General features: G+C 40.7%; 1 protein-coding gene across 14 annotated transcripts in view; it reads left to right on the top strand.

Annotated features, from left to right (window-relative positions):
* The window catches only part of PCDH15 (protocadherin related 15), a 926,293-nt gene that overhangs the window by 712,213 nt on the left and 194,189 nt on the right, over nt 1–19,891 (top strand). For all 14 annotated transcript variants that reach the window (XM_053207164.1, XM_053207165.1, XM_053207167.1 and 11 more), the window contains 2 exons: nt 8,443–8,748; nt 11,638–11,862. In XM_053207164.1, the coding sequence (XP_053063139.1) occupies nt 8,443–8,748; nt 11,638–11,862 (531 nt within the window). The remainder of the gene's footprint in view (nt 1–8,442; nt 8,749–11,637; nt 11,863–19,891) is intronic.

Here is a 19,891-nt window from a genome sequence, read left to right as displayed (position 1 = left end):
ATGGTGGGGATGGGATGAATATAATGTGTAAGAAATACATTATCCAGCTCCTTTTTTAAGTAGTATGCTATAAAATGGCGTTCAACAGTCAATAAGTTTTATTTCAATAAATGCCCTTATACATCATCTGATTTCTTTCTTACAGAATTACTTGGTTGTTGTTAATATACTCTAACTTCAATCCTTATGATTATGGATTTTCCAGAATTTTTTCTAGTAAATATTCAAAGTTTTTTCCAGTGAGGTCTTTATTTGACCTCATACTATCAGCCAATTTCTCAACAATAGGCATTCACAAAGTAGCCGCAAATCAGACCCCATAGGAAGGTGTATATTACAAAATGCGTTAGCCGTGGACAGATGATTATAAAGCTGCAGCTATTCCTGTTTATCGCTTTGATGTAGTACAAGGAAGAAGAGATGTGTGATTTTTCTTATTAACAATTTTAATTAACTTTTAATTGATTTCTGGGAAGATAAATGGTTTCATTATAGCATCACACACTGAGCTCCTTGGCTAGATATTAAACATCAGTGCAAACTTCCTGACAAACTGCTGATAATAAGGGATTTTATGTTCGGTTATCTTGTCTAACATCTACATACTCATCTGTAATAGTAAATAAATGGAACCACCTTGCTTTGCCAGCCCATGTCACCTAACTTACAGGACCTTTTTTATGCTCCTCTATTAATTAGGAGATGGAAAAGGAAGGAAATAGCATTTGGCAAACATTCCAGTTCCTTTGTCTCTATTAGATGTGAGTCTCGGTTTCTGTAACATTTTTGGAGTATTTTCCTAAAGAATATTACAGCCTTTTATTCCCTGAGCATCAAATGTACATCCTTTCTTGGAAGCTGGGCACTCAGGGAATTAAGTTGTGGTGAACTGGGTCAAAACGCGCACGCGTGTGTGTGTGCGTGTGTGTGTGTGTGTGTGCGTGTGTGTGCACGTGTGTGCGCATGCACACACGTGTGCAGGAGGGCACACTTGACATTGAACATATTAGTCAAATTTCATACTTCAGCTGGCTTCGAACTTTGAAACCCTATTATGAGGATGCCCTCCCTAACATTTATTTTTTTGACCCACCTGTTGAATAGGTATTTGGATATTTCCTGTCCAGAAATCATCTCACTTTAGGAAACAGATGGCTATATTTTGGAAAAATCCGATACATGGAGGGTCGTGAGACAGGTTCCTTCTGAAAGGACCCATGGTTTTGGGAAAAGAGTGTAAACCAAAAGTGGTACAAAGAGGCTTTTGTTGACCATGGAATTCTGATTGCTGACATGACCTCCAAATGCTGGACATTTTCCTAGAGGTGGTACAACCGGAACCCCCGGATTTGAATAATGGATGGATGTTTGGAGTTTCAGAAGTGAATGAGGGATCATCGTGGCAAGCCTTGAAGATAATGTCAAAAAGTGTATACTGAGTCCTAGGGAAAGGTGGAGACTTGATTTGACCTGTGTGTAGAGCTTGTACAGGAGAGTGAAGAGTGAGACGAGGCTGAAAATGTGGGTTGGAGTAAACCATGCACAGGCATCTTGACTGCTTTCCAGAGTTTGCTCAACATGTTGAATAGAGAGAGGCTACCTCTCTATGGCTTGGCGTTTCTAAATCTGGTGCCTTAGGTATATCCCTCCAGAGCGTCACTTTGTTCACTTAAAACAGTGATGACATGGGAGGAATTACGAAGTCATAAAACATATTACCTTTTCTTTCCTCTCAGTTTCCCAAATCTGTTTATTTGAACACAGACTTCCTCTCTATCTTTGCGTCCTCTTACTTTTCCCCCTTAAAATCCATTCTAACATGCCACGAGTGTAGCATAAGGAAAACTCACACCCGGAGTTCCTTTATCAAAGCCAGGCCTGCAATCTGATATTTCATTCTCTCCCCTTGGCCTTTTCTATCAATTTCAGCCATTTGGAAAAACCTCCCATTGGCCTGCTGAAAGCATATATATATATATACATGTATATACATGTATATACATATATTTTTTTTATGTTTTCTCTACCATTTATTATTTTACTATAGACCATTTTAAGAATCTCGACATGGTTGAGAGGATACATCATCATGATAGGCATTTTTTTATTTGTTTTTAATGTTTTTATTTATTTTTGAGACAGAGAGAGACAGAGCATGAGCAGGGGAGGGGCAGAGAGAGAGAGGGAGACACAGAATCTGAAACAGGCTCCAGGCTCTGAGCAGTCAGCACAGAGCCTGACTCGGGGCTCGAACTCACAGACTGTGAGATCATGACCTGAGCCGAAGTCAGATGCTCAACCGACTAAGCCACCCAGGCGCCCCATACATTTTTTTTTTAAGTAGGGCTTCATGCCCAGCATGGAGCCCAACGTAAGGCTTGAACTCATGACCCTGAGATCAAGACCTGAGCTGAGATCAAGAGTCGGACGCTTCACTGACTGAGCCACCCAGGTGCCCCACAATAGGCATTTTCAAGTGCGTCGTGGAGAACAAAAAGTCCATGCAAAGAAATATTGCATGAAAAGCACCGTGGACACATTATTAAAAGGAGGCCTTATTCTTGGCATTGCTCAGTGAGCTGTAGCAGTAGTTAACAAATGGTGTGCCCCTCAAGATACTAGTAAGTATTCTGCTAAACAAACAGTAGTGTGAAAGGGTCTGTGATGAAATTCCTTTGGAAACTGCTGTTAACACTGGCATGGTTTGAAGTTATCAACGACTAACCCTCTACATCTAAACTCACCTACACAGGTTTTCTACGGATGAGACTGGAATTGTAGGTGTCCGTCAGGGAAGAGCCTGCATAGCTAAACAAGCAAACCATAGAGTATCTTTATAAATAGATCCTAAATGAGACAGTTATCCAATTCTTCCTGCCACATTCTCCACTCTCAAGTGAGAGAGGAGACAGAGCCAGGGTCGTGGTCTTGCTAACCTGTCCTTCCTCTCAACAAGATGAAACATGGGGGAGGAGGTTCCCATTCAACAATCCTAAATAAAGAAGACCTTTTAATGTAGCGCTTCTGTGAGCTGATGTGCGTTAGGAAGTTCCCAAGGGAAAACATGGTTAATGCAGCAGTTTGGGGAATGCAGGCATGATTAGGAGGTTCTTTCTGAAATGCAAGTTTGCTTTTATATCCCAGTCTCTTGTCAGGGTGAGTGTCCTAATGATCCTCTAGACCAGCTCTTTGCATCATCAAGATGATGTTGTTATCATCAAAAGGTGAGGTCTTTCTCAGGTCACTTGTAGGTACTGCGTCTGCATTGTTCCAATATTAATTGTTGGGTTAAATCTGTAATAATGTAAATTTACTTAAATTTACATGTATCTTAGTCAATGGAACAGAAAAATGGCATTGCAACTAGTTTAGAGAGAATCATTCCAAAGCTATAGTCTATCTTACTCATGTTATAATGACGATCTGTGCCACGTTTGTGAATTTTATTTCTGACATGCATTGCGGTAGGAAATGAGATTCAAACGGTTCTCCCACTTCACATATTTTATTTTATTTTATAGTTAAGAGATCTGGGACCTAGGGAGAAAAAGTAACATACCAAAGTTAATGACATCAAAAAATAAGCTGGGAACACTGAGACCAATCAGCATTTCCACAATATAGCAGTCTCTCCTTATATAACAGTCATTAGCCACCTCAACCTCCATAACCCCCCTTGTCATTCTGCAAAATGCTATAAGTACAAAGGTATCCACTTGTTATCATGTGCTTGTTTACGTCGTGATAAAACACTACTATGGTCTTCTAAAAAATTCTGTTTTTTCAGCCTAGACTTGGAATCAGTGGTTTCACCAAGGTGATCAGAGTCCTCGATGCAACTCTGATAATTCCACAGTTTTTGGTTTCAAATTCTTACCCACAATTGCAGAGGATAATAAAGCAAGAATCAAAGTAAGCCCGAACGATAGATGTACAGTGAATAAAATACTCTAAGAAACCTTCCAACTACTACATAGAAGTGTGAATACACCCACTTATGTGTGCCAGTCTATAGCATTCATTTATGAAGTGTGCCAGACGCGGTACTAGGAATTGAGCGTTCAGTGAAACCAGAACAGCCCAGACCATACTCTTATGGCTTACCTTGTGAAAAAGGAGAGAAGTTCTTACACAAGTAAGCATGCTGATAAGGAGATAAATTTAAATTATCCAAAGTGCCATAAACGACAGTACTCGGAGCTCTCGGCCTGTGTGATGGGAGAGTCTAATCTCCTTTTCAGGAATCAGAGAAGACTGCTTTGAGCGAGTGGCATTTACACTGACACGTGAAAGATGAGTGTGAGGAGGTGGTAGCCGGGTAGTGACAGCAGAAGCCGAGGAGGCAGAAGTTTCTGGAGAAGTTTGGGGGTTGGAGGGAACACAGTGAAAGCATTTTACGGAACCTCTTGCCCGTGGATGGTGAATTTGAATACTGCCCAAAGCACTGGAAGTCATTGAAGGATGTTAAGCAGAGGACTGATGTCATTATTTCCCCTCTATAAAAGGTCTCTCTGAAGGGATGTAAGTAAAAGAAAAGAATTAAGAGGTTATTTAGTTGGGGCACCTGGGTGGCTCAGTTAGATAAGCTTCCAGGTCTTGATTTGGGCTCAGGCCATGATCTCACGGTTTGTGAGTTCCAGCCTATGCTGACGGCTCAGAGCCTGGAGGCTGCTTTGGATTCTGTCTCCCTCACCCTTGCCCCTCTTCTCTCTCTCTCTCTCTCTCAAAAATAAATAATAAAAAAAAGAGAGAAGTAATTTAGTAATCCAAGTTGTAGTCAGTGGTGGCTAGGACCAAGGTAATTAGAAGTGAGATATTATATGTGGGTGAAAGCAACACATTATAGACAGACAGGGATTATTTTGTAAATGACACTAGGTCTTGGACCTTGGTACTTAATATACCATGTATCACAGCCCACAACTGAGCCTCATACGTAGTATTAAACTTGCTTTCTCAAATTGTTGCATGAATGAATAATTGATAAGATAAATGAAGGAGGTATCATAAATATCTACTTTCTTTCTTATATAACCTATTATGTTAGTAGGAGGACCATTTACTGAATGGCGATTGTTGGAGGTGAACAAGATTTGGACACAGAAGAAATCGAGAGTTCAGTCAGGAACATGTTATGCTTCTGATTCTATGCTAGACAGAATAATGGCCCCCAAATATGTCCCACATATGAATATGTTACCCTGCATGGCAAAAGGAACCTTGTAGATGTGATGAAGGTTAAGGATTTCAAGATAGGAAGATTTTTCTGGATTGTCCAGGTGGGTCATAATGTAATTGTAAAAACCCTTCAAACTGGAAGAGGATGTCAGGAGAGTGGGTCAGAAGGTTGAGATGGAAGAAGAAGGAGGAGAGAGTCAAAAGTGAGAGGGACTTGACTCTCCATTGTTGGCTTTGAAGATGGAGGAGATGTGCCATGAGCCAAGGAAAGTGAGTAGACTCTAAGCTGGGAATTGTCCTCACATGACAATGGAAAACTAGGTGGGGAAGCTCAATCCTACAACTCAAGCAACTGAATTCTGTCAACACCTCCAACGAGGAAAGGGAGCTTCCCCGACAGCCTCCAGAAAGGATCACAGCCCTTCCTGTGCCTTGATTTTAGCCTGATGAGACCCGTGTTGAACTTCTGAAATACAAAGCTATAAAATTATAAACTTGTGTTTTGTAAATTACTCAATTTGCGGTCATTTGTTATGGCAGCCACAGAAAACTAACACAGATATGCATGAGGCATTCTGGGAGGTATCAGCCAAGCAGCCCGATGGATATAAAGCAATACATACACACACCCAACACACATACGCACACACACACACACACACACACACACACACACACAGAGCCACACACACACACACACACACACAGAGCCACTTTACTCAAATTGAATCATTCTATAACACATCTTCCCTTATATGGATGAATAAAAACATATTTTGAACAGGGATCATTTAAAGTACTGGTTATATAAACAGTTGCTTTTGTGATCTTAAGAATTCCCACAGACAGGGATGCCTGGGTGGCTCAGTCACTGTAGCACCCGACTCTTGATTTCAGCTCAGGTCATGATCTCAGTTTGTGGGGTCGAGCCCCACATCAGGCTCTGCACTGATAGTGCAGAGCCTGCTTGGGATTCTCTCTTTCCTTCTCTGTCTGCCTCTCCACTGCTCTCTCTCTCTCTCTTCCAAATAAATAAACTTAAAAAAAATTCCCACAGATAGCAAAATGTCACTGAAATTTCCACAAATGGTGGTGCTAATAAATAAGACCTATTTATATTATATTACTGGATTACATTTTTCTATTTACTTATGCAGTGATTTCAGACAAAAAATAAGTGTTTTTCCCCCAAAGGGGGATTAGTGTTGTCATTTAGTTTTTCCTCTAAGTGACAAGCTTGACTAGTTTGTCAACAATTTGTATGGCAAGTTCTAGGCACACAGTAAAAGTAGAAGAACATGTGTCTATGGAAACTCTTCAAGTCATTCATGGTGTTTCTTCCTCTTTGGGCATTCCTGCAATCCCTCCTCCGTCTGTTCTCTGGTTTAGCCTCAAGAGGTAATGACCTCCCAGGGGAATTTTTGTTTGATGAGTCAAATGGACAAATCCTGCTGTGATGTCAAGTTACAAACACGGCTTTCACATCTTGGACTTCACCATTTCAGACAAGACGGAAGCTTTCCGCAATGCCCCCAACACGCTTTGCTAGGGTTTGTAAAAGCGGAGGTACCTCTGCATGTGTACTGTTAAAGCACTTCCTGCTGCATTCAGGCTTTCTGGACTATAAATGATTATTTGTGTCCCTAGCTCCTAATGCAGTCCAATGTCTTATCTTCCTTCCTTTCCTTAGCAACAGTTTGGGGCACAATTATATAGCATCTCATGGCTTCTAATATTTACTCCAGTTTCTTTGGAAAAAAGTAACACGAGGGCACCTGTGTAGCTCAGTCGCTTAAGCGTCCAACTTCAGCTCAGGTCATGATCTCATGGTTCGTGGGTTTGAGCCCCATGTCAGACTCTGTGCCGATAGCTCAGAGCCTGAAGCCAGCTTCGGATTTTGTGTCTCCCTCTCTGTCTGCCCCTCCCCCACTCACGCTGTGTCTCTCTCTGTCTCAAAAATAAATAAATATTTTTAAAAATTTTAAAAATTAAAAAAAAAGCAAAACAATAACAACTGTTTAACACAAAATGCACAGTAGCTGATAGTGACTGTCAAAATTTATATCACAATTGAGTTTGGATAAGATTATTTCTCATAACCCTCTATTAGAAGAATGTTTACTCAAAATTCACACATTGTATTTGATGCAAAGTGATTTTTATGTGACTTAAAAATTTTGGTTCCTATGTTACTATCGTAGCAATAATTCTCAATTACCATTTGGAGATTGTATTGTAATTTCAAAGAAGAGTCCTTTGCGGGTGCTTTACAATTACTACACTTTTACTCCCATTTGGATTTGGGGGCTGATTTAATTTTAAATCTTAGTTTTATGTGTTCATTTGTTCTAACCTTCATTAATCCCACAGGTATTTATTAAGTAGTTTTATACGTGAGGCATTGTACTAAGAACTGGGGCCCTGTACATTGATTTCTTATGTAACTCTAAGCAAGATCATTACATTCCATAAGCCACAGTCTTCTCATTTGCAAAATGGGGCCAATTATATTTATTCATAAGAACATGGTGAGGATTGGGGCACCTGTCAGTTAAGCTCAGCTCATTGTGGCTCAGTCAGTTAAGCGTCATGGTCTCATGGTTCGTGGGTTCGAGCCCCACGTTGGGCTCTGTGCTGACCGCTCAGAGCCTGGAGCCTGTTTCAGATTCTCTGTCTCCTTCTCTCTCTGCCCCTCCCCTGTTCATGCTCTGTCTCTGTCACAAAAATAAATAAATATTAAACAAAAATTAAAAGAACACGGTGAGGATTAAACGAGATCATGTACATAGGGCTTGAAAAAAATATATATGAAAATTAATATATAAACTGCTTGAACAAAAAGTAATGTAGCATCTTAAGTTGTCATCTAGTAGGTTATGTTAAATTAATTAAAAACTAGACACGTGTTTCTTATTTTCCAATTCAAAATCATTAAAGAAATGATGGTCCAGGAAAAATTCAGTATTATTGTAATATGAGTTTTCTGTCATAACATAATGTTATTGCTAATGATACTATCAAGTTATGTTCTGGTCATTTTGAATGAAGAAAAATTAGTGAAACTATAGTATATTTCTTTTCATGTTATAGACTTTTGCATTACATCATCATTTTTTTAATTTTCTCCTTAGAGAGAATATTCAGTTAAAAATACACCATAACGTATCAACTACCCCTTCTAGCAAGGCAGTGTAACAAAATATAATGTTAAAAAATCATGACAAACACACTATGTGAATTCCTTTGTTTTTAATTTCTATGCAGGCAACAGACCCTGATGCGGGAATAAATGGCCAGGTGCACTACAGTCTGGGCAACTTCAATAATCTCTTTCGCATCACATCTAACGGGAGTATTTACACAGCAGTGAAGCTTAACCGAGAGGTCAGGGACTACTACGAACTTGTCGTTGTGGCAACCGATGGGGCGGTTCACCCGCGTCACTCAACCCTGACGCTGGCCATCAAAGTGTTGGATATTGATGATAACAGTCCCGTGTTCACTAACTCAACATATACTGTCATCGTAGAAGAGAACCTGCCAGCCGGGACCACCTTCCTTCAGATAGAGGTGGGTGGAAGACGCATTAATTTCGTGAATTCCACATTTTAATATCTCCATTAGTGTCAGGTTGCAGATTTAGCAAATAAAAAATCAACACACCAAGTTGAATTCCAATTTCAGATAAACAGTGAGTAAATGTTTAATATAAGTGCCTCTCAGATATTACATATTGTATTTTATCTAACAACCTTACTTCAGGGATATACCAAAAATTAAGAGGAGAAAAGATACATTTGTAAGAAATCAAATAACAGTTGTTAATATTTTTTTTAATTTATAAAATTAATTTTACATATTTATTGTAAAAATTGACAACACAGTAGTCTATAAAGAAGAAGTTAACAATCTCCCACTTTGTACATCCAGGATACCCAGGATTAAATTTTTATATGTATTCTGTGACATTTATCTTTGTACTCCCACAATATCCAATAAATATTTTTATATTTTCATACATGCAAATACGCATGTGTGGGTATGCATATATCCATATATATATTCAAATAAGTGTTTTCATGTATGTATATATGCAAATATGTATATATGTATATATGCAGCCATGTGCATATATATCTTTGTATGTATATATTCAAATAAATATTTTCATATATAAATATATGCAGATATGCATGCATGAGAGTGTATGCATATTTACCTATGTATGTATATGTAATCAAATAAATATTTTCATATTTACATATATGCAAATATGCATGCATGCCAGTGTGTGCATATGTACAGGTGCATGTGTATATTCAAATAAGTATTGTCACATTTTCATATATGCAAATATGCATGTATGCCAGCATATCATGTATACCTATATATATTCAAAAAATATTTTCATATTTACATGTGTAGAGATTTGCCGTATATTTTACACAAGGGGATATTGCTGAACCCATTGTTTTTACTCTCAGTGCTCTTCAGAAGTCTAACTGTCCTGTTTAACAGTGTCCCCACATTCAAGCCTGTTTTTTTAGTCCTCAGCTACAATACTACCAGAAACTCTGGACATTCTGATTCAGTACATTCAGTTGGCCCAGAAATCATTTTAAGCAACCGCCCCTTTAATTCTGACACAGACAGTCTACGAAGTATATTTTGGGGGATGGAAAAAATCTAGTCCTTCCTTGACCTGCCATCCACAACTTGAATGTTGTTAGCATGGATTTCAAGAACTTGCAGTTTTTTCATAATTCAACTCAATAAATATTTAGGCCAAAACATTAATCATTCTGAAAAAGGCAGGTGCCAACCAGGGAAAGGGCCCTATTTCTCCATTTATTCTTCTGTTCATCTATTCATTTATTCATCCATTTATTCATCAAGCGTATTTTCACTGTATATTACATGCATTTATCCTCTGCTGCACTTGAGCGATGCCAGCGTGGATAAGACAGATTTCATGCCTTCCTGGGGTTTTCAGCTGGGTGTGGCAAACAGACAAGCCAACCCTAATTGCAGTAGAGGTTCTCAATGCAAGGGGCTTAAGAAATCACAGAGAGTTTAGAAATCTAGTCTTGAGACTTAGATAGTTTCTTCCTACATTGTGAATGGAGAAGCAAGTCAGTTTTTCAGTCAGCAGAAGAGAGATTCAAAGCATTGGAACAAATCTCTTGAAATCCTGGGGGAGAGGAGACAGAGAGATGCTAGAAAATGTATGGCTCCTTCTTCCAGTTTTCAGGAGATTGGGGTTAACCCAAACTAGAATGGGAAACAAGAAGGATTTTAGTTAGGAAAATGACACCATAAAATGTGTGCTTTCCTCGTATCTTCTAGTCGTGGTGTCAGTAACTGACCAGGGGGCCAAGACATAAGTTCCCATAGCAGGTGCAAGCATGGCTGTGTGCACCTTCCGTCACACCTCATCTCCCCACTCCCCGTCGCCCCATCCCATTGCCTCCACCAGAACCCTCTGCCTTCTGTGCTAGTCCTGCAGGACCCACAGCTGGCACACACCATTCCCAGTTCTGAACACCTTTTAGCTGCCATGTCCCTGAGTGACTTCTATTTTAGTATTTGTTTGTTTGCTTGTTTTTTCCCCCCGGAGACATTAACCTGCAGGGCAGGATTTGTGTCTTGACTCATCTCGTGCTTTCGTGCATAATAACTACTCAATAAATGTTAATTAAATGGAGTATAATAGGGATCTTTAGAAATGTACTATAGGATCTTTGTAAGGAGCAATTAGTACTTCTATTTTCTTAGTTTCCTTATACTCCTTTAATACTCTATTATGTGTGTGAAAAACACTCAATAAAAATTAATCCTTATTTAAAATATTATTTTTCAAGGTTATGCAATTAGCAGGAAATAATAATAATTTATGACTATATTCATCTCTTTACTGTGCTACGATTCTTTTCGTTAGTGATTTTCCAGGTTAAATAAATCTAGTAGTAAGATAAAAAGATGATAAAGAGTCATGGGACTCTGTCTCCCTGTCTCTGTTTGTCTCTCTTTCTCTCCTTCCTCTTTTTTTTTAATTTTTTTTTAATTTTTAAAAATTTTTTTTAACGTTTATTTATTTTTGAGACAGAGAGACAGAGCATGAACGGGGGAGGGGCAGAGAGAGAGGGAGACACAGAATCGGAAACAGGCTCCAGGCTCTGAGCCGTCAGCCCAGAGCCCGACGCGGGGCTCGAACTCACGGACTGCGAGATCGTGACCTGAGTGAAGTCGGCCGCTTAACCAACTGAGCCACCCAGGCGCCCCTCTCCTTCCTCTTTTTGATACGTTACTTAACAAAAAAGCTTTTCTTTAAAACACGTCTTTTGATCATCATGTAATTCGTGTTGTTGTAGGTACTGACACATGACCTCCATCAGGCTTGTCGTCCTCTGGTTTGAGAGCACTGCCGATATGACCGTCTTTCTGCTTGACTTGTTACAGGCCAAAGATGTTGACCTCGGAGCAAATGTGTCTTATCGGATCAGAAGCCCAGAAGTCAAGCACTTTTTTGCACTACATCCATTTACAGGAGAACTCTCCCTCTTAAGGAGTTTGGACTATGAGTCATTTCCAGACCAGGAAGCAAGCATCACTTTTCTCGTGGAGGCCTTCGATATTTATGGAACGATGCCACCGGGCATTGCTACTGTCACAGTGATAGTGAAGGTAGGGAGCACAGGTGACTCCTGGTTGCCTACTCCATTCTCTCTACGGAGTCTGTAGCACACCTGAGTGTCTGGGGCAACGGTTCCTAACACCACGGTAGTACCAGACCCAGAGCGGAGGTCATCACTGTGAAAGACCTGAGGAAAAGCCGCATTGTTTACAGTGTAGAAGATACATTTGCATGAAACTCTAAATAAGAATTTTAACACTGGCTGCCTGAATGTCCCCTTAGTTCTGGATTCTCAGTCGAGTTACAGTCTCTCCAGACTACAATTCAGTCCAAAGTTGACAGCACCAGGAATAATCACTTCGTCCAAATCCTCCAATTTAAAAGTTCTAAGAAGAAAAAGGGTACTGAAAAAGTAGGAGTTCGAAGGCCCAAGAACTAATTAGTTTAGTTCACAAGCCAAGATTCTGGAACAAAATCAGCTTGGGGATCAGCTGGAACTGGGGTCAGGATGTGGCTCAGCCATGTTCAGGGTCTGTGACACTGAGGACTTTGTTAGCTGTTCCAGATTTCTCATCCCATCCATCGTAGCAATCTGTGCCAGGTGACTGCTTGAGAGAACATGGTATCTTGTCTTTGGGGATTCTAGTGATTTCTAAGGTAACACCTTTAGAAGAAGACAGGAGGAGGGATTTGTCAGTTCTCAATTGTTAGTGTATGTGAAGGTCACCTGAGCCCTGTGCTCCACTGTCAGATTCCTCTGCTCCTTCCCAAAGGGAAGGGGAAATCCCTTCCCTTTCCCAGGGGAAAGCATCACAGACGCTTTTCTGCAGATGGACGTTTGCTTACAGGGAGAGAAACTTAGGTTCTGAGGATGATTCCAGTTCTTGAAAGTGCTATCCATAGAGGGCTGTACGTATACAAGGTTACAAAGAACACAAGTCATAAGTACATAAGGTCATAGGCAACTTTTCTACATGTTCATTTTTGTTTTTTTGTTTTGGGTTTTTTTTGTTTGTTTTTTACTATGCACGTTTTTGTAGGGTACTGCCATGTGTAAATGGTAGAGTAAGAAATAATCCCTTTTCTTGAATTTTTGTTTGATTGTTTAACCAATAACGAATCTATACTACTGGTTTTCTTAGACAATAAATTACTGATATGAAAACATAGAAGATTGTTAAAGACTGTGCCAAAATATAATTAGCATGACCTTATTTACCATGTAGGTAATTGCTGTAATGTTCTTGACTGTAAGAATCTTTGGGTCTTGGTTCTGTCTTTTTGTTGCTGGGTGGATAATCTTGCGATCAGAGAGAGACACAAAAATTATTCCACTGTTCCTTCTTTACACTTGACCTAGCTTATCTGCCGGAGCACACGTGATATTTCTTCCCTGGGGTCCTGCTGTCTCTTTTAAACTACACTGGGAAGGGGACACGTGTCCCTTCCACTCGCAGATGCCCAGAAGCTCTCTGGAGAATTTTATTAAGGTTTGAATTCCTTCCTTCTCAGGCATCCACAATGGCTTTTTGCCTACTTCTTCCACTTTGCATCTCTCTAGCCTAAGAAAGTTATTTTATTTAGCCTAAGAAATTTAGAGATCTGTTTACAAAAGCACTTTAGGACCATGGCAGTGTTTTGGTTACAAAGATGTGTCAATAAGCCCAGAAACGAAGACCAACATGAGCCTGACCTAAGTGAACTAACCATGTGGCAGAAAGACTCTGAACCAGGTGAAAAGTTTGGGCCACGTTACCCCAGTCTACACTTGCCTGCCTCTGCGGTTTGGTGGAATTGACCACTAAAAACATTTAAAATAGCAAAATGGCCACTTATTGGCTGTTTTGAATAAAAAAGGAAGAAAAGACTTGCTGCTCATGACCATCTCCCCTGATGGGATGGCCTGCTCTCAAGATGGGTGTGGTTCATAATGGAGAGTTCTTTTTTTGTTTGTTTGTTTTAATGTTTGTTTATTTTTGAGAGACATAGTACAAGCAGGGAAGGGGCAGATGCAGAATCTGAAGCAGACTCCAGGCTCTGAGCTGTCAGCACAGAGCCTGATGCAGGGCTCGCACTCATGAACCGTGAGATCATGGCCTGAGCCCAAGTCAGGCTGAGCCCCGCAGGTGCCCCAATAATGGAGAGTTCTAAACCATCACAGACTCTGACCTGCCTGTTTTGCATTCAGCTTGGATTGATTTGCTTGGATTTTTTTTTTTTTGATAGAAGTCATTGGAATCAAATGGGGTCCAAACATACCATTTAATCAAGCAAGATGTGTTCTAAGTAAGTCTCATTCTCTGTCTGGGACTGGCATCTCTAAACACGCATCTCAAGCTGCCTGACCACTCCTTTGTTTTAACACTTGGGTGTCATTTCTGGCTTCCATGTTGGCTTTCACATCGGAAAGGTTTTGCTCATCGAGGGACTCGCTCCTTCAGAAATAGGAGAGCGTCGACCTAATTTTTGTTGTCTCAATTGCCTTATCTTATTTAGAGAGGTCAAACATTTTCATGGTCGGGCCTTCCTCACCTATACAAAATTATTTCTGATTTATCATACTTTAAAAACAAAACTTAACCAACCAGTATTCAATTGTAGACATTTTCAATGCCACTTTCTTCTTTCAAGGTGATGCAAGCATAATAACATTTGCAGAACATTTCCCCAAATGCAGGCTGACACTCGCCTGTCTTTCTTCTGATCACTCAGGTCTCAGATGATCACAAAAAGCTTTAAAACTCTATTGAGTAATATTGGGGCCCATAGGAAAATATCATGCTTGTCTGTTTTGAAGGGAAGAATGGAGTACAATTCTCACTTCTCCACAAATGTAGGTCTTTACGAAGCATACAGATTTTTTGTTATTGTTTTTTTACTTGCAGTGTGACAAGCTCTTTTGCCGGTGACATAATTGCATAGTATCTGCTAAGAGATATTGCTACCCAAAACAGTCACCACAGGGAAAGCATCATGAAGATCTCTCTTTGAAAATGAGAAGAAACATAATTTTCTTTGGTAAAGAAGAAGAAGGGGGAAAAAAGATCCAATGCTTAATATCTACTCCATCAAACTTATTTAAAATTGGAGCGAGGATGGGAAAATTGAAGCGATGCTTGGAAGGAAAGTTATGTCCATAGTAGAAAAAAAAGTAGAATTTTATCACAGATACCTGCAGAGTGCTTTCTGAGTGATCCAGAGCAAAACCAGTGGTGATCATACAATTAATATGTATTTTTGTTGCAAAGTTTTTGTAGGACACTGATATATACAACCTTCTTCGTTGTATCTTGATTGAATATAACTGAAAACTGGACTACATAGTAGTTAAATTAGATGATGTGAGTAAAACTCTGAAAAATGAAACTAAAATTCTATACAGTTTAAAGTGAAAAACCCAGAGAAAAATATACCCTTACAAATGGAGTTGTGCTATCATACAGAAAGTACACACAAAGAAAAGGTCTGTCTTCTATAATGAGCCAAAAGATGAAGACCAGTCAGAAAAGTGGGCATAGGTGATTTGGCTCTGTGATGCTGGGCATCCCTGAAAGGCCTTTGGAGGCTCGTCTAGGATGAATGATGACATAAGTAAGTCCTCTGCTGATTGTAACTCAGCTGGCATGACTGCAGGGGGAGGGCAGGGGGAGGCGGTCCTTCTGTGGGGGCAGGAGACTTGGCTCTCCAGTGTGTTTGCCTGTGTTGCAGATGCAGGTGTGGGAGGAGGGCAGGGGAACTGGAAGGGCCAGACGTGAAGTAACATCCACAAGGACCAAGGCTGCTGGGGGATGCAGTGAGCCCTGGAAGATGGGGCTAACATTTTCATCTTTCAGAGGTGTTTCCTCTCCAGGAGGAAGATAGATGTCCCTGTCCCCGTAGAATCATAGGGAAGGGATTGCTTTTCCAGATGGAAACTCAATGCCCGTTACAAAGGGGCACTTGTCACACCACAGACCCCTGACGGCTGGTGATGTGCCGCTGATGCTCCATGGTCACGGCACTGGTAGAGTCCTAGTTTTCATCCTCTCAGACGAGTCGCGCTTTAACAGACCGGGAGATGGTCCAGAACTCAAACAAATGAGAACCTTGGCACAGTTCAGGATTTATAGCATCCTCCTTCCCTTTCTCTGGAGGGAGACAGTTGAATAAAGGATGATTTCAATGAACCAGCTAGGGGGGTATGGTCATGCTAATCCAGTGATCGTTATTTTTTTTACCACTGCTGACCTTTCCCTTAGGGTTGGTTGAACTGGAGAAAATACTTGTTTTGGACTATGGCCTTCGGATATTTTCCTTTATTCCACTCTGCATTATCATATTCTTATTAGTGTGTTCTTTCTAAGATACTCACTGCCAAGTTTAAAGAATGTGGATATATCAGGAAGAGCATGCCATGGGGCAGAGCCAGATGGTTTTTTAAAGTATCTGTTATTCTAGAGTTTTACGACTCAGATGTAACGTACTTCCTCTAAATAAGCAAACCAGAGGAAACAAATAAAAAGGTGCTTGCCCAGACTTAACAATAGTTTCTCACAAGTAGAAATGATTCCTATTTCTGTGGGTCCCTGTCATGGCTCCCCAGATACCACCCAGTGCTTTGTGGGAGTCCCAGGGAGGTGCCTTCCTTGTGTACACAATTATGTACTCTTACTCCTCAGTGGTTCTTTCATTCTCCTTTTTACCGGAAGTCTCCAAATCTGAACTGCCTCTCTGTGGGGCAGTAGATGCTGATAAGCCTGTTGATAGCAGTTACCGCTATGATCTCCCCCTGTGCCTGGCCACCCTCGAGGTGGCTACTGTCTCCATCCTGATGAGTTGGCTACCACAGCCTTGTGGGCACTCTCAATGCATCAGAATTCTCAATAGACTCTCTGAAACCTCTCATTCATTCACCAAAGTCATAGAGTGTTCCAAACAGAGTGTGCGCCTTTAATATTTCGCTGTCTTTGGGATCTCTCAGGATGTATTTCCTAGAGGATGAGCTGCTCGAGATGGTAATGGGTCTCATATACAAAGAATTTCATAGGCAAATGGATTTGGGAAATACTGTTGTGCACAGAAGTAAACAGGTCTCCACGGTAGACCTTCATGTGGGTCTTCATAATGTGAACATCAAGAAAATAAAAAGTAATTTCCCACATTTTCCATAGCTGATTATGGAATTTTTTTGTTTGCTTGTTTGTTTATAAAGCTTCTGATAGGATTAATTTTCCAAAAAACGAAATCTGGGGACAAATTTATTGGGTGTTAATGAAAATAACTCTAGGGTTAAATATTGAGGAAGTTGTTTTTTTAAGTGTACAAATTCAACTCATACAAGTCTCGCTCTCTTTTTTTTTTTATACCAGCAAACAAAAACAAACTTTATAAATAATTATAAAACTTATATTCAGGGAAATAGATTAGCATTTTGCAATGGTTAGAAGCTTAGCAGGCTGCCAAGATAACAGTAGAGTTATTGTATTATAAGAAATTTTAAACTGTAAAATACTTTTGAACAGAGATCTTTAAAAAGTTGTATGTAGATTTTTTTATAATGAAAATCCTACCCAAATCGTCTTACATATATATAATCTTCTGACGACTTGACCCACTCCCTTTCTCCTCTCCTCCAAATCTCAGAATGACTCTTCCAGGGTCTGGAAAGCCAGCACGAAGTCATGGGTCTGTCCTTCACCAGCTGGATCACCATGAGCAACCTGACCTCTCTAAGCCTGGGCTTCTTTATATATAGAACAGAAATGCCAATAGCTAACATATTTTAGACAAATGAGATGAGTAATTTCACAGACCTGGCATGATGCCTGACTCACAGTAATTGTTGTGCATACACGTAATTGTTGTGCACATCAGAGACAGAGAAAGCCTGGACGGGGCGCTACAGTTAGAGGGGATCTGCTCAAAGATTTGAGCTCAGGATATACACATACATATTCTTCCAATTGCCCTGAGCCTGCTGGCTTGGAAAACAACTCAAAACGTCATCAGCTCCCTGCTCCCTACATTACCATTCCCAAACTGCGAGGCCAGATGGAAATGGGGTTACAGTTTGAAGCTGTGGGTTCATCAGCCTTGCCCAGGGCTGTGCTCCCCTCCTGGAGCCATCCATCTAGAAGGAAGGTTCCACCTGCCGGCGGGCGTGAGAGAGGGAGCATTTGCTAAAGTAGCAGGCGCATCCTGGGTTCAGTTCAACGCCTCATGGCCTACTTTCGTCACATCCTTGTACTTCCTCTCTCATAACAGTCATGACACTCAGCAGTATCCTTTCATCTTTGCTGTCTGCTCCTACCCGGCAGCTCAGTGCCAGCAGGTCCTGCTCCTGTCTTGGTGGCAGTATCGTCCCCAACAACGAAAGTAATGCCTAACACCCAGGGGGGCTCCATCAGTATTTGTGACACTGAGCACCACTACATCTGCATCAGGGTATGCAGGCCCCCAAGAATCCCGAATAGCCACATACTCAGAAATAAAACCAGAACGAAAACCAACTTAGGCCTCTAGGACAGAAACTGCCAGGACAAGTTTTGACCCAAAAATAGAGGAAAAAATGATGTATATTTACGATTTGTGTTTAGGAGAAGCCCCTGCAAAACAGGACAGAACAACACAAGATTGTTTGGCTGGAAATGGGTTCTCTGCGCAGAACCACAAGAGAAGGGAGGGAAGTCATGGAAGGCAGCTAAGCCCAGAAACAGCAAACGCAAGGTGTCCGGCCGTGGACAACAGACCCGGAAGGGGCAGAGGACAAGTTAACCGTGCCTTGTGCCAAGAAAGACAGGCGTCAGCTTCCTGAGCTCCACAGCTTTTAGGAGGGGCAGGCAGCAAACGGTTGTAGGTGCACAGTGCTGAGCCAGGCAGGGCTGCGGCAGCGGGGAGGGGAGCCCTTCCAGTGGCTGGCCTGGCCCGTCCCTGTTCCTTTTGGGGCATGCAGGGGGAGCTGAGGCCGACGTCTGTCATCTGCTATCTTTTCATCCTTTTCAAAAAGATGGTCAAGGGCACCTGGGTGGCTCAATCCATTGAGCATCCAACTTTGGCTCAGGTCATGATCTCACGGTTCATGAGTTCAAGCCCCACCTTGGACTCTGTGCTGACAGTGCAGAGCCTGCTTGGGATTCTCTCTCTCTCCCTCTCTCTCTCTCTCTCTCTCTCTGCCCCTCCCCTGCTCATGCTCTCTCTCTTTATCAAAAAAACAAAAACAAAGAAACAAATAACTTTGAGAAAAATAAAGTTAAAAAAAATAAAAAGATGATTGGAATATATACATTTAGTACTCTTCTATCTGGAAAAATCTCTTACGGAGAACAGTTCTTACCCATGATTCCAGAAAATCAAGACTTTTTTTGTCATCTCTTTCTTTACTTTTTCGTAGCAAACCCGTCATTAATTTGCACTCTCCCAACAAGTTCCTGTTTTCCTGGGATGCTCATTTAAAAAGATTCCTTAATCTATGCTGTGGTCCGCCAACGTGTAAAGGGTTTCTGTGATTATTTTAGGCTTTCATTTAGAAAATAAATAAATGGAACTCATAGTTTCTTCTTTCTAGCTTGCTTCAGGTGCAGTTTTATTTGTTCGATATATGGAAACAAATTATAAAGTGACAAGTGCATTTTTTTTTCCTAAGAAGGTCATAGAGTTGTTCTCGATGAGAACTGTGTCAACATTCAGAATACTCTTTAGAAACATGAGCAGTAATTTCGTCCAGACCCACAAGAACTGTAACCCCAGAGCACACACTGTTCCGGGTCTTAAAACTGTTAACAAGAAGACAGAAGGAAGGTCTGCTTCTTTTTTGCCAATACTACCCTCTAGTGGAAAATGGGCAAGAGAAAAGAGGTTGTCTTTGAAGAGTGGAACTTGTCCTTAATTTGCTGCGTAACAGAGTATTTGCACAGAAGCAGATTTATGTACATTCTGCGTCAGACATCCCTGGAGCATAAATATAATGAACTATTGATTAGGCTTGTTGGCATTGCATTTCAATAAATTTTCTCATCTGAAATCATTCATTGTGCAAGAACGTCTTAGCTACAATAGAAGATTGTAACCCCAAAATGTGTACAGTGTGCTATAAAAAGAAAT

Source organism: Acinonyx jubatus, chromosome D2, assembly GCF_027475565.1.
Source record: "Acinonyx jubatus isolate Ajub_Pintada_27869175 chromosome D2, VMU_Ajub_asm_v1.0, whole genome shotgun sequence".
In the NCBI taxonomy this organism is placed as follows: domain Eukaryota; kingdom Metazoa; phylum Chordata; class Mammalia; order Carnivora; family Felidae; genus Acinonyx; species Acinonyx jubatus.
The sequence above is the reverse complement of the archived record's forward strand: the minus strand, read 5'-3'. Positions and strand labels throughout refer to the sequence as shown.